The sequence below is a fragment of the Ascaphus truei genome, unplaced genomic scaffold (assembly GCF_040206685.1).
Source record: "Ascaphus truei isolate aAscTru1 unplaced genomic scaffold, aAscTru1.hap1 HAP1_SCAFFOLD_1990, whole genome shotgun sequence".
Lineage (NCBI taxonomy): Eukaryota > Metazoa > Chordata > Amphibia > Anura > Ascaphidae > Ascaphus > Ascaphus truei.
This window is the reverse complement of record NW_027454898.1, coordinates 40,894-54,442: the sequence shown is the minus strand read 5'-3', so window position 1 is coordinate 54,442 and position 13,549 is coordinate 40,894. Positions and strand designations below refer to the sequence as shown.

At 45.0% G+C, this 13,549-nt stretch overlaps 1 protein-coding gene across 1 annotated transcript; it reads left to right on the top strand.

Annotated features, from left to right (window-relative positions):
* Nucleotides 1–1,466: 1,466 nt before the first annotated feature.
* Nucleotides 1,467–12,273, top strand: LOC142477143 (extracellular calcium-sensing receptor-like). The gene is made up of 2 exons (XM_075582192.1): nt 1,467–2,449; nt 8,362–12,273. Exons 1-2 carry the CDS (start codon nt 1,649–1,651, stop codon nt 8,644–8,646), a joined length of 1,086 nt encoding a protein of 361 aa, XP_075438307.1. The 5' UTR covers nt 1,467–1,648; the 3' UTR covers nt 8,647–12,273.
* Nucleotides 12,274–13,549: the final 1,276 nt, after the last annotated feature.

Genomic DNA, 13,549 nt, shown 5'->3' with positions numbered 1-13,549 from the left:
TACAGTTGTGGTACACCCAGAACATGATGTTCTAATAAAGTGTGTAATTCTGTAAATTTACAATGTACAGGCAGGAAAGGTTTTCTGTAAGCCCAGGAAGAGATACTTTAGCATGTAAATATGCTAAGGGTGCATGAGCTGAGGGTAATTTTCTTCCTGCATTTCAAAGAGGTCCCACTAAGTGGGAGCCTCTAAGTCTAGGGAATATGCAGGGATGAAAAGCCTGAGAGATCCAAGGTGTGAAAATGGCCGGGATGGTTCGGAGTGCTAGATGAGCCATTCACACCTTGGAGCCAAACCCCAGACCCAGGGTCACCAGGAAAGGGGTGTATTCCAGGTATGCTAAATCGCATGGGTGTCAAGTGAGCACATGAACTTTGCAGCCCGGAAAGCCTTTTTTGACACTTTTACAAACTACGGGCAAATCAGGGATTGGTGGGTTAAATGTTCCCACGGAGGGGATTGGGTATACATTTTAAGGATAAGCTAATGACCCCTATAACTGTGTCCACCGGACTATCCCCAGTGTTATTCAGATGTGATGCATGATGTGACTACGCTCTACACAGTATTTCGTTCAAGTACAGCGTTAGTGGTTTCAGGACACAAGAGGTTAATAACATCGCAACCAAAGATTTACGCCAAACTCCGGAATTCGTTAGTCCTGGTAACTCTCGAAGAAGTCCTAAGTACTTCTATGAAATTCTTTTATTTGGCGGAGTTATTAGAACGGCAACTTGCGATCTAGCCAACTGGACTTTAAACAGATACTGCATTTCTCGCGCTTTCTTGCAAAGGATAATTTATTTTGTTTCCCCATCCCAGAAAGTGTTGTATTAAGTGTATTCTGAAGCTGTTGTGTGTTTGCCTAGCATTTGTAGAAAAAAAGAAGAAAGCAGTGCACTGCCAGGGAGTCAGGTGGTATAAAAATAAAATTCTATTTACTCAGCACAGATACAAAACATCACTGCTAGTCCTAGTTTGAATGGGACTGCCAGGGACCCCCACTGTGTTAATCCAATGGGCCAGTAGTCTGTCTGCCGAAATGTCACTAAAATGTTGCAGCATGAACCCAGCATGTACCCAGCATGTACCTGCGTCTTGTTGGTAATTGCCCCAGATTTTCCAAGGCAAGTTTTAGAATACTCGTTGGCGCACCTGTACACTGGTAGGGCGCAGGGATATAGGTAGTGGCCGGGGGCTAGGCTACATACTGTAGTGCCGATGAGTATTTTAAAGCAAACCTGGGGCAATCCCCAACAAGACCCAGGTACATGCTGGGTACATGCTGGGTACAAGCTGGGTACATGCTGCAACATTTCAGTTACATTTCTGCAGACAGACTCATCAGATCATCAGACATCATATTAACAGCAGGGTCCCTGGCAGTCCCATTCAACTGAGTCGATCCTGTGGGCCATTACTCTCTGCAGAAATGCCACTGAAATGTTTGCAGCATGTACCCAGCTTGTACCCAGCATGTATCCAGCATGCACCCAGCATGTACCCAGCATGTACCTGGTGATAGCCTCAGATTTTCCAAGGCAAGTTTTAGAATACTCGTCGGCGCACCTGTATAGAATAAACCCTTTAATATGAAGTGACAACATATTTAAACATATTTCCTCCACAGATCAGCTATGGTTCAATGGATTCAAGTTTTAATGACCGTCTGCAGTTTCCAAACCTCTATCGTACAGTCCCCAATGAGCATTATCAGCAGCAAGCTATTGTCCAATTACTGCAACACTTTGGTTGGACTTGGGTTGGGATCTTGACATCAGATGACGACAGCAGCCAAAGGGGAAGCCAAGAACTAAAGGACCTGATAATCAGCAGTGGAATCTGTGTGGAATTTTTACAGATATATAATACAGAGCTAGAACGTTTAAAACAAGAAAGTGTGCAGGCTGTGGGAATGTCTTCTGCAAAAGTCGTGATAATTTATAGTTCCAATAATATTTTTGATAACTTTATATTAGAATATTCTCTTCGGCAACAGCAAAATAAAATTTGGATTGTCACAGCGACCGTGTCATATTTTGAGAAATTTAAAATTGATGCATTTCTCCCTATGCTAAATGGTGCTTTATCCCTTTCAGTTCGTAACGGCGACATTTCTGGACTTAAAGATTTTCTCCACAGTGCAAATATGTATAAATATCCGGGCGACCCTGTAATTAAAGAGTTATGGATGAATTATTTTGGATGTTTGCCGTACATACCTGGCTCTAAAGGAATATTTATACTACGTCCCTGCACTGAGAATAAAACATTACAGTCCCTTCCTCCCTTTATATATGATGTGCACAACTTCAGATATACCTACAGTATTTACACAGCCGTATACATGCTGGCTCATGCTCTGCATGACATGTTTCAGCACAGATTGTCCCTTCCTCTGAATAGATATAAGGACAACAGCAAGCTGGACATACAGCCATGGAAGGTACAACAAATGATTGTCGACTTATTTCTCTATTTTCAAAAATGTTGAATCCCCCCTTCCTCTCTTGGGTTGACTCCCCCCCCCTCTCTTGGGTTGAATCCCCGGCCCCCCTCTCTTTGGTTGAATACCCCCCCTCCCTCTCTTGGGTTGAATGTTCCTTGTTGGAACTATGTACCAGAATGAGACAGTAGGCCGCGGCTGTGTCTCTGAAGGACGGACCCTGCACCTCAGCCGCTGGACACCCAGCCACCACGCGCTTCTACGCTAGAGTAAAGGATTTAACAATTAGGGTAGGGGTTAACTTTAGGGGTTTCGGAGATTTGTAACCCTGCAGTGAGGCCACTCTGCTAGAGGCACAAGCACGTACCTAACGTTTTCTAATCGATTTCAGCCCTTTTATATATCGTGCCCTTTCTGGGCCCTGGATGGGGGTAACGCCACATTTAGGGAATACAGGCTTTAACGCTATGTTATTTAAAGCTAATGCAAGGTCTTACTCAGCATACTGTAGCGTTAAGCCTATGCTAATGAGAGTTACAATGGCAGGTGTTTTTGCATATAATTAGGTATGTGGATACACATTAATCTATTACTGATTTTTCTAATAATGTGCTATTATAAGTTTTGAGTTAACAGAGCTCTGTGGATTTGTTATTCCTGGTTAGTTTAGGTTATCTGCCCCTTTTGTAGTGGCAATTACATACATAGACAAGAAAGACCTTACACCAGCCTGCGGTAAGTGATACAGATCGAGAAATCTTATAGTGGCCGATTAATATTGTCCGGTATTGCAGTTTAATGTATTGTATTGTATTTTATTGTATGTCTTTATTTATATAGCGCCATTAATGTACATAGCGCTTCACAGTAGTAATACATGTGGTAATCAAATAATTAACAGATCATATAAATAACAGATCATGGGAATAAGTGCTTCAGACAAAAAAGTAACATTGAAGAAGAGGAGTCCCTGCCCCGAGGAGCTTACAGTCTAATTGTTAGGTAGGGAGAACGTACAGAGACTGTAGGAGGGAGTTCTGGTAAGTGCGTCTGCAGGGGGCCAAGCTTTACACTGGCGACACACTTTATTCGAGCTCGGCTAGTCCCACGAATTCGGGTATACCCGGGTGTATTGAGGTTTGTGACTGTTTTCTGCCCGAGTGCATTGGGTTATTTTTTAGGCAGGGATTGAAGCATTTTATTCCCAATGGCTGCAATACTGCACAGTATATATATATATTCTGCATTACAATTCATGAATTTATGCCATCTGGTAGACACGCGAAGCATTGCAGCCTATTAAATCCTAATCATTATCATTTAACAGATCAGCCGCCCGTCAGCCAGGCATGAACCCAGGCTGGGAAGGCAAACGCAACGGGGCTTGTCAGAGGTGAGGAGCGGCGCATTCCAGGTATCTGCCAGGTACATACTGGGTATTTGCTCGAATAAAGTGTGTCGGTGCAGTATGTATCATGTGTTCAGAATATTCACAGTGCTATTCATATGCTTCTTTAAGCAAGTGTGTCTTAAGGTGGGTCTTAAAGGTGGATAGAGAGGGTGCTAGTCAGGTACTGAGGGGAAGGGCATTCCAGAGGTGTGGGTCAGTCAGTGAAAAAGGTTTAAGGCGGGAGAGGGCTTTAGATACAAAGGGGGTAGAAAGAAGACATCCTTGAGAAGAACGCAAGAGTCGGGATGGTGCATAATGAGAAATTAGGGCTGAGATGTAAGGAGGGGCAGAAGCGTGTAACGCTTTAAAAGTGAGTAGAAGAATGGAGTGTGAGATGCGGGATTTGATCGGAAGCCAGGAGAGGGATTTCATGAGGGGAGATGCTGAGACAGATCTAGGAAAGAGTAGAGTGATTCTGGCAGCAGCGTTTAGGATAGAGTGTAGGGGAGAAAGGTGAGAGACAGGAAGGCCGGACAGCAGGAGGTTACAGTAATCAAGACAGGAGAGAATGAGGGCCTGAGTGAGAGTTTTAGCAGTCGAGCAACAGAAGAGAGGACCTATCTTTGTTATATTGCGGAGGAAAAAGCGACAGGTTTTATAAATGTTTTGAATGTGAGGGGCGAATGTGAGAGAGAAGTCGAGTGTGACCCCTAGGCAGCGTGCTTGGGCTACTGGGTGAATGATCGTAGTTCCAACACTAATGTGGTAGGTGGTTGTAAGGGCCAGGTTTGGGAGGAAATATGAGGAGCTCTGTTTTAGCCATGTTGAGTTTAAGGCGACGGAGGGCCATCTAGGATGATAAAGAAGAGACATTCAGAAACTTTGGTTTGTACAGCAGGTGTAAGGTCAGGTGTTGAAAAATATGTTTGTGTGTCATCAGCATAGAGGTGATAATTAAACCCAAAAGATATTATTAGGTCACCTAGAGAGAGTGTGTACAGAGAAAAGAGAAGAGGTCCCAGGACAGAGCCCTGGGGGACCCCTACAGATCAATAGAGGAGGAGGAGGTGTTAGCAGAAGAGACACAAAGTACGATGGGAGAGGTAGGATGAGATCCAGGAAAGAGATTTGTTCCGAATACCAAGAGTATGGAGTATGTGAAGGAGAAGATGATGGTCCACGGTGTCAAATGCTGCAGAGAGGTCGAGTAATATGAGCAGAGTGTAATGACCTCTGTATTTGGCAGCATGGAGGTCGGCAGTTATTTTAGTGAGGGCTGTTTCCATGGAGTGAGCAGAGCGGAAGCCAGATTGTAGAGGGTCTAGGAGAGAATAGGTGTTGAGAAAATGGAGCAAGCGAGAGAATACAAGACGTTCAAGGAGTTAAGAGGCAAAAGGCAGGAGGGAGAGAGGTCGATAGTTAGAAAGACAGGTAGGGTCAAGCTCGCTGTTTTTGAGTAATGATATGACTGTTGCATGTTTGAAGGAGGATGGAAAGGTTCCAGAGCAGAGGGAGGAGTTAAAAATGTGTGTGAGCGTAGGGATTATAGTAGGAGCAAGAGGTTTTAGGAGATGGGAGGGAATGGGTTCAAGAGGGCAAGTGGTAGAGGGAGAAGAGGCGATCAACAGCGATACAGCCTCCTCTGAGACAGTGGAAAAAGAGTCAAGGAATGCAGGAGGGGAGTTAGGAAGAGGTGTAGGATGGGAGGAAGAAACAGAGGGGATGTTCTGACGTATGGATTCCACCTTTTCCTTAAAATAGTCAGCAAAGTCCTGAGCGGAGATGGAGGAAGGAGAGGCAGCTCAGGGTGGTTTGAGTAGAGTATCAAAGACAGAGAACAGTTGGCGTGGGTTAGACTTGTGCATGTTGATTAGTGAAGAAAAGTAGGCTTGTTTACCTTGCGATAGGGCAGAGTTGAAACAGGATAGCATAAATTTGTAGTGAAGGAAGTCTGCGAGAGTATGAGATTTCCTCCAGAGGCATTCAGAGGAATGAGTGGAGGAATGCAGCATGCGCGTGTGGGAATTTATCCAGGGTCTAGGGTTAGAAGGGCGAGTGCGGCAGAGAGAAAGCGGGGCATGTAGATCAAGGGAGGAGGACAAGGCAGAGTTGTAGTTCCTAACCAGGTTGTCAGGGTCTGTAGCAGAGCTGAGAGAGGAGAGAGAGGAGCGTAAAGTGGACACAAAGTCAGGTAAGTGAATAGAGCGCAGGTTTCTCCAGAACGGGGGGGTATATGGAGGTGGAGAATGGAGAAGCGAGATAGAGAGAATGAGATGAGGTGATGGTCAGAGAGAGGAAAAGGGGAAATGGAGAAATCAGAGAGAGAAGTTTTTAGTGAAAACCAGGTCTAAGTAGTGGCCATCCTTGTGGGTGCTGGCTGCAGTCCACTGTTGAAGGCCGAAAGAAGAGGTTAAAGAAAGAAAGCGGGAAGCCCAAGGGAGAGAGGGGTCATCAATGTGGCAATTGAAGTCCCCAATGAGAAGAACAGGGGAGTATGAGAAGAGGAAAAAAGAGAGCCAGGATTCAAAGTGAGAGAGGAAGGCAGAAGGGAGATGAATAGAGGTAGGTGGGCGATAGATGACCGCCACATGGACAGGGAGAGGAGAGAAAATCTGGACAGTGTGAGCCTCAAAGGAGGGAAAAGCAAGAGATGGAGGAATAGGAAGGGTTTGGTAATGGCAGAGTGAGGAGAGCAGGAGCCCCATGCCTCCACCCCTGCCATCAGTGCGCAGAGTGTGGGAGAAGGAAAGGCAACATAGGAGAGGGCAGCTTCCAGAGCAGAGTCAGACTGAGTGAGCCAGGTCTCAGTTATCTATATATATGTCTCAAATAATGTTTGTGTGTGTATGTGTGCTGGACAGCTCATTGGCCTGCGGGCCAGTCAGGGAGAAGAGACACACATGCACACTCTCCTTACACCATGACCGCGTGTGCCTCTGACCAACACCGCACACCATGAGCACACACACACACACACACACACAGTGTGTGTGTGTGTGTGTGTGGTGGGAAGGACGACAGTGTGTGTGTGTGGGGGGGACGACGACAGTGTGTGTGTGTGGGGGGGGCAGTGTGTGTGTGTGTGGGGGGGGACAGTGTGTGGGGGGACAGTATGTGTGGGGGACCCTGTGTGTGTGTTTAGAACACTGTAGGGGGGGAATGGAGCTGCACGGGAGGGGGAACACAAACAGAGAAGGGGGAGCGGAGGAACAGACAGGGGGAGTGGAGAGAGAGGGGGGTGTGGGAAATTGTACTCCCTGGCAACGCCGGGTCTCTCAGCTAGTAGCAAATAAGAGCAGAGAGAGAAAAAAGTCATGTACAGAGAGGAACTTGTTAGAAAGGGAGCGAGCATGCCAAAGGGCACAGGAGAAAGGGAGAGAGGAGGGAGGGTGGCAGGGGATGGCTATGAGGTTGGAGGAGTTGACACCAGAGGGAGTAGATTTTGCAATTGGCAGGCGAGGAAGAGCGCATGTAGGAATAGGGCAGGAACCAGGATTGGGAGAGATATCCCCAGAAGCAAGGAGGAGAAGCATAGATAGAAAGAGAATGTATGAGGATGATTTGTAAGGGTGTTTTTTAGTGCAGGGGATATAGCTGTGTGGTGTCAGAGGGCGCAGGTAAGAAAGGAGTTCATGTGAACAGAGAAGTGGTGAAGAAAGGAGAGATGGAGATATATGAATAGAGTTAGAGACATAATGAGGCTGGTAAAAAGAAGTGGATAATTTGAGAAGAAGTGAAGTCACAGCAAATATAAATGGTAAAGGCAGCATCACAGCAGTAATGATGCAGTCTGGTATAGATGATATCCTCCTTTCCAGCGTTGTTCAAATGCAGGAATCAGGGCCAGTTGGGGGTGTCCACTTCTTCACTACTTTTGAACTTCCTATTAAACTTCAGTTGTTCAGTAGTCCTGCCACTTATAATGTGCCACTTGGAGATGTGCTGCATAGTGAATACAGAAGCAGTGAATAATTACTGTTCTGCATGTTCTTTTGCATACATTGCATTATGCATATTTCTGACACATTGTCTCAATAAAAAGTACGTTCTCACTGCCTAAGCGCTGGCGATATAGTATTAGTGATTAGACCGATAAATAAAATCTGATAGTAGCATGTTTTACATTTTTCAACCTTGAGTGAATTTGCCTCTATGTTTTCCTTAAGCTTACAGTATGGTCTTAGCTGATATGAAACTACTATGAACAATCTTTATTATCATTACATTTTGTGAAGCGATTTGCAAGGTTTGTATCTATATATACTACGTTTGTGTGTGTGTGTGTGTGTGTGTGTGTGTGTGTGTGTGTGTGTGTGTGTGTGTGTGTGTGTGTGTGTGTGTGTGTGTGTGTGTGTGTGTGTTTGTGTACTGTACATTAAAGAGAAAGTATTACTGTCTACTTTATAGTAAATGTAATATAGTTATCTGATTTGAGTTTACAGATACTGAAATGTAATGCAAAATATAATTTAAGGATAAAACTGAAGTTATATGCAGTAACTCTAATGTGCCTTTTCATTAGCTGAACAGTAACCTGAAACATGTTCATTTTACACCTTCTTCTGGAGAGGAGATTGTCTTTACTAAGGACGGGGATGTTCCTGGACTTTATGACATTATAAACTGGATCACTACCTCTGACCCTACTGTGACTGGTATCAAAGTTGGAAGCTTCAACTCCTCAGCACCTGTCGGTCAGCAACTCACTATCACCGATAATGACATTCAATGGAACCCAAATGTTACTCTGGTAAGAAGGGAGGCAAAGGTGACATTCTCAGAGGAAAGAAGATACTCAGCATGTTAAGTTATCACATTGTGTATGCCACTTACACTAAAAAAGGAAGAGACATGAAAGAGAGAATGAAAACCTTTATATGTAGGAATTGAAGTAGAAGGTGTTACATATAGAGAGATATTCTTTGTCTTTATGAGACCAGAAGAATAAGGAACATTATGTTATCTTTTGTTTCCTGTAACCTATTCTGTTCCTTATATTGGAGCCGGATGTCCAGTCTCCGAACTCTCCATTGTAAACACTGTACACTGAAGGTTACCTGTTAAATCAAATAAAATGTCAACCATTGTTGCAAATTCCAAATGAATACAATTTATCCCCATCAATGCTTCATTAACTACTACAGTAAAAAAAAGGATTGAGATTAGAACACACATTTAGGGTAAGAATTCCCAGCAACACCTATTGTTTTTCTTGTTTTAACCATCAATATGTTATTACTGAAGGTCACATACACATCAATCTATAACATTGTAGTGGGAGCTTAAGTAATACTTTACAATTAGAAATATGTATACAAACCAAAATTGGAGATACCATCATCCTAAATATGTTTTTATTTCTCTTGTTGACATGTAGGCAGGAAAATACCAGCCATCTAACTATCACCCTGTCTCTCTCCTGCCTTTTGCCTCTAAAATTCATAAATGTCTTCCTATATACTGTATGTTCTTTCCTTAGCTTCTATACTTTCCTAAAACTTCTACAATCAGATTTGCACACTGCTCACTCAACTGAAACAGCACTCACCAAAGTAGCAAATAGTATCCCCCTTGCTGAATCCTAAGGACATTACTCATTCTTCTTGACCTGGCTCATGACATTGTTACTATTAACTACCACCCATCCTCCCCAGGGCCACAGACAGCTTTCCCAGGGCCAAGGACTAAAATTTCCACCAGGGCCCCCACCCACATGTCGGTGCACTTGCAAGAACCCCCCCCCCCCTGTTTTCTCTAACACTCCCCCCCTTCTCAAACTTACCTCCTCACTTTCTCCACCCATCACCCTTTTCCTCCCCCCCATATTATAATATATATTATATAATATATATTATAATAAAAATGTTTACATATATATATATATATATAGTCGAGTCCCCTACCTTGCTCTGGTGCAGGGAACTTGCCAGTTGCTCTTTGGGACCCCGCACAATCTGAGGGAACACGGTGGTCATTCCGGAGCTCGGCACTTGTGCAGTGGCAATCAGCGCAGCAGCCATCTTAAATTGCCTTGAAGGGCTTTGCAGGACTACAAGTCCCAGAAGGATGCAATGGTAAAGGTGTTAACCAGGCTCACTAATAAATGTTAAGCCCACTTGGTTACCCCTGAACCATGTTAAGGTCGTAGAGTGTCAGCTCTTAGACCCAGATGTCGGAAATGCATTGCAGAGACTGTGTGCAAATTATGCAACATTAAAGATGTTTGTGTGTTTTGCCTTTCTCGTTGTGAGGAATCGCCATCCTGGCGGTCATGGACCGTCTCCTCACCTCACTGGTCCTTCGGCAACAAACACTCAAAATGCACATTCGTCTGGTCCTGTGACGCACACGCGTGCGGACCTTGCGCGGTCTGATCCGGTATTTGCGGACCCTGGCACCACCCCTCGCTCTGATGCATGACGCGGGCGCTCATCCAGCCTTCCCACTGTTGTGCGGTTTAAGCCCCGCCCTCGCTCTGTTGATCAACAGAACCAACTTGGCAGTAATGCGAGCTCCAAGCTCCGCCCCCGCTCTGACATCAAGCGGAACCGGATTGGGAGTATCGCGCATTCTAAGACCTGCCATCTAACCTCTGTGACATGCGCGGGTCGCAATCAATCTCACCCTGATCAGGCTGCATCCTACGGCACACCTGTGTGCACCAGCAGCCTATGGGATTTCACTTCCTGGTTCTGCCATGGATTGCCATTGGTGGGTCCTCCTATATATACCCTTCACTTGCATCTTACCTTTGCTGAGCATAGTCTAGTGTGGCACCGTGCCTTGCTGCATCCTGTTCCTGAGACCCTGCCTTGCCTTGTCTGCCTGTTTAACCTCTTGTTGTCTGAAACCTGCTAGTTCTTGGACTCCGCTTCTCTCCACTCCTGATCCGGCGTGCATGACCATTCTCCAGTCTCCAGTCCTGACCTTTGCTAAGTACTCTGACGATCCGACTATCTCCAATCTTGAACCTGGCTACGCACCCCGACGATCCGCAACTCTCCTCTCCTGAACTTGGCAAGTACCCAACTACTCTTCCATCTCCAATTCTGACCTGGCTTAAACCACTACACTACATCCTAGGCCAGCCCGCGTGGCGGTGGGTTGGCGTTTCTCAATTCCCTACCTCAGCACCGCGGTCGCGCTTCGTTTGTGATGAGCTACGCGTTACACTTGAGGTGCTTGGACCAGGAGATTCCTAGGCTGTAAGCTTCAGGATGGGTTTTCCAGGGAAAGTCTTTACAGAATGTGTCTATTTATCGGGGTTCCCAAGTTACAGGATACCCCAAAAGATGTATCTGGGAATCAAGTAAGAATCTCTGATACATACATGGTGCAGTATTCCTAAATCCAGTGTGGAATGGAACGGGGACAACTCACTGGTGCAGTATTCCTAGATTTTGCAAAGGCTTTTGACACAGTTGATCATGCTATCCTGCTTAACAAACTCCAGAGCTCTGGAATAGGGAAGCATGCTTTAAACTGGTTTCAGTCCTACCTATCAGGAAGATCCCAACATGTGTCCATCTCAGGCTCTAACTCGAACCCCCTGGACATCACCTGTGGTGTCCCGCAAGGCACTGTTCTGGGGCCCCAACTCTTCTCAGTGTTCATTAATGATCTTCCCACAGCTTGTAAGGAAGCCTCAATACACATGTATGCAGACGACACAATCCTATATGCACACAGCCATAGCCTCTCTGACCTTCAACACATACTTCAGTCTGACTTTTTGAGACTCGAAAACTGGATTTCCCAAAACAAACTGTTTTTAAACACTGAAAAGACTGTAACAATGGTATTTGGGACCAAGACTAAATTTTTAAAGCTTCCAGCGACTGAGCTCCTGATTAGAATCAACGCTAACACCACCCTTACCCCTGTCACTAGTTTTAAATATCTGGGCTTATGGTTTGACTCCCACTTAACATTCGGAATGCACATTGATACCCTGACAACCAAGATTTATGCCAAACTAGGGGTACTTTACAGGAACAAATCCTCCCTAAGTCTCCTGGTCAGAAAGCGTATCGCACAGCAGATGCTAATGCCAATTATTGACTATGGAGACAAAGTATATGGCTCGGCATCTCAAACGCACCTTAGCAAACTTGACACCCTCTACAATTCAATTTGTCGTTTGGTTCTCCAATGCAACTACAACACACATCACTGCGAAATGCTCAAAGAACTAGATTGGTCATCACTAGAGTCTAGGCGCAAAGTTCACCTTTCCTGTCTTGCCTTTAAATTCTTTATGGGCAAGCTACCCAGCTATCTGAGCAAGCTCCTCACCCCTATCACTTGCAGCACTTATCACCTGAGATCAGACTCCAAAAGACTATTCATGGTCCCAAGGCTCAACAAAGTATCCGGACGTTCCTCCTTCTCCTACCGTGCACCCCAAAACTGGAACAACCTACCAGAGACTCTCACATCCACCACCAGTTTAAGTTCTTTCAAATCTAAGGCTGTCTCACATTTTAATCTGGTCTGTAACTGTTTCATACGCCCATAATATATATTTTCTTTAACTGTGCACACAATGTCTTGTATAAAATGTATACCCTGTTCATTTATGTAACTGTATTTGTAACCATGTATTATTTGTCTTACTCTGTGCCCAGGACATACTTGAAAACGAGAGGTAACTCTCAATGTATTACTTCCTGGTAAAATATGTTAGAAATAAATAAATAAATAAACATCAACGCACATTGCTCTGGGCAAACTCCGACCCTGAAAACGTTTTTGCGACTCACCGCCAGGATTTCTGCTGCAGCATAATCCAGACAAAGTAAATGGGGCAGGAAGGGTTTAATGCATATCTGCAATATACAGGGGGGTCTCTAGTGTAAGGGGTTATACCCAGATACATGCCCAGGTACACTGAACCTATTATAGGGGTTCAGGGGATGCTCCAGCTATATGATAAAGGTGTGAGTGTTTTTTGTGTGTAAAAAATGTAAAAGTCATTTCTAGAATGTATGAAAAAAAGGGGTTAACCGGCGCCAAAGAGGGTAAATACCAGTCCTGTTGTGACAGTCCAAATACAGTCCTTGGGATGATGAATAGTGATGATTCTCACCTCAGCAGTGCATATGTGAAAAAAGAGAGAAAAGAGAAAGAAAAATAATAATGCAGTAAATCAACACAGGGGGGGAGGGGGGGGGAATACACAGATACTAACAAAAAAACAACAAACAAGACATACAAACATAAAACACTAGCACGGCCTAAATATTAATAAAAAGCATATTTATTGGTGTGGAAATGTGCATAAACCGCATCCGGAGGGGAAAAATTGCAACCCTACTCACAAAATGCTGGAAAGGTACAGGCAGATCTGCTGTATGCAGCTGGGCTCTCAAGATGGCGACCGGAGCACTTGTGCTGGCGTCCACACGTGACTAGGAAGCCAGGCAGATGACTCAGATGACGAGGCCTCTGGGCGGACGTGACGTCACCCCCGTTGTGTGTTCTCCACCGGCTCACAGGACTCCAGTCCTCCAGTCCTCATCAACAGCCGCAATATCGCCGTACCTCGGTTCAAAACACTTGTTGGAGACTGCAGAGTTTCTCCTTTGGAACTGCAGACTTCACCACACTGAAACACTCTAAAAACTTGAAACTTCCCGACGCGTTTCGTACGCATGCGCGTACTTCTTCAAGGGAAGTACGCGCATGCGTACGAAACGCGTCGGGAAGTT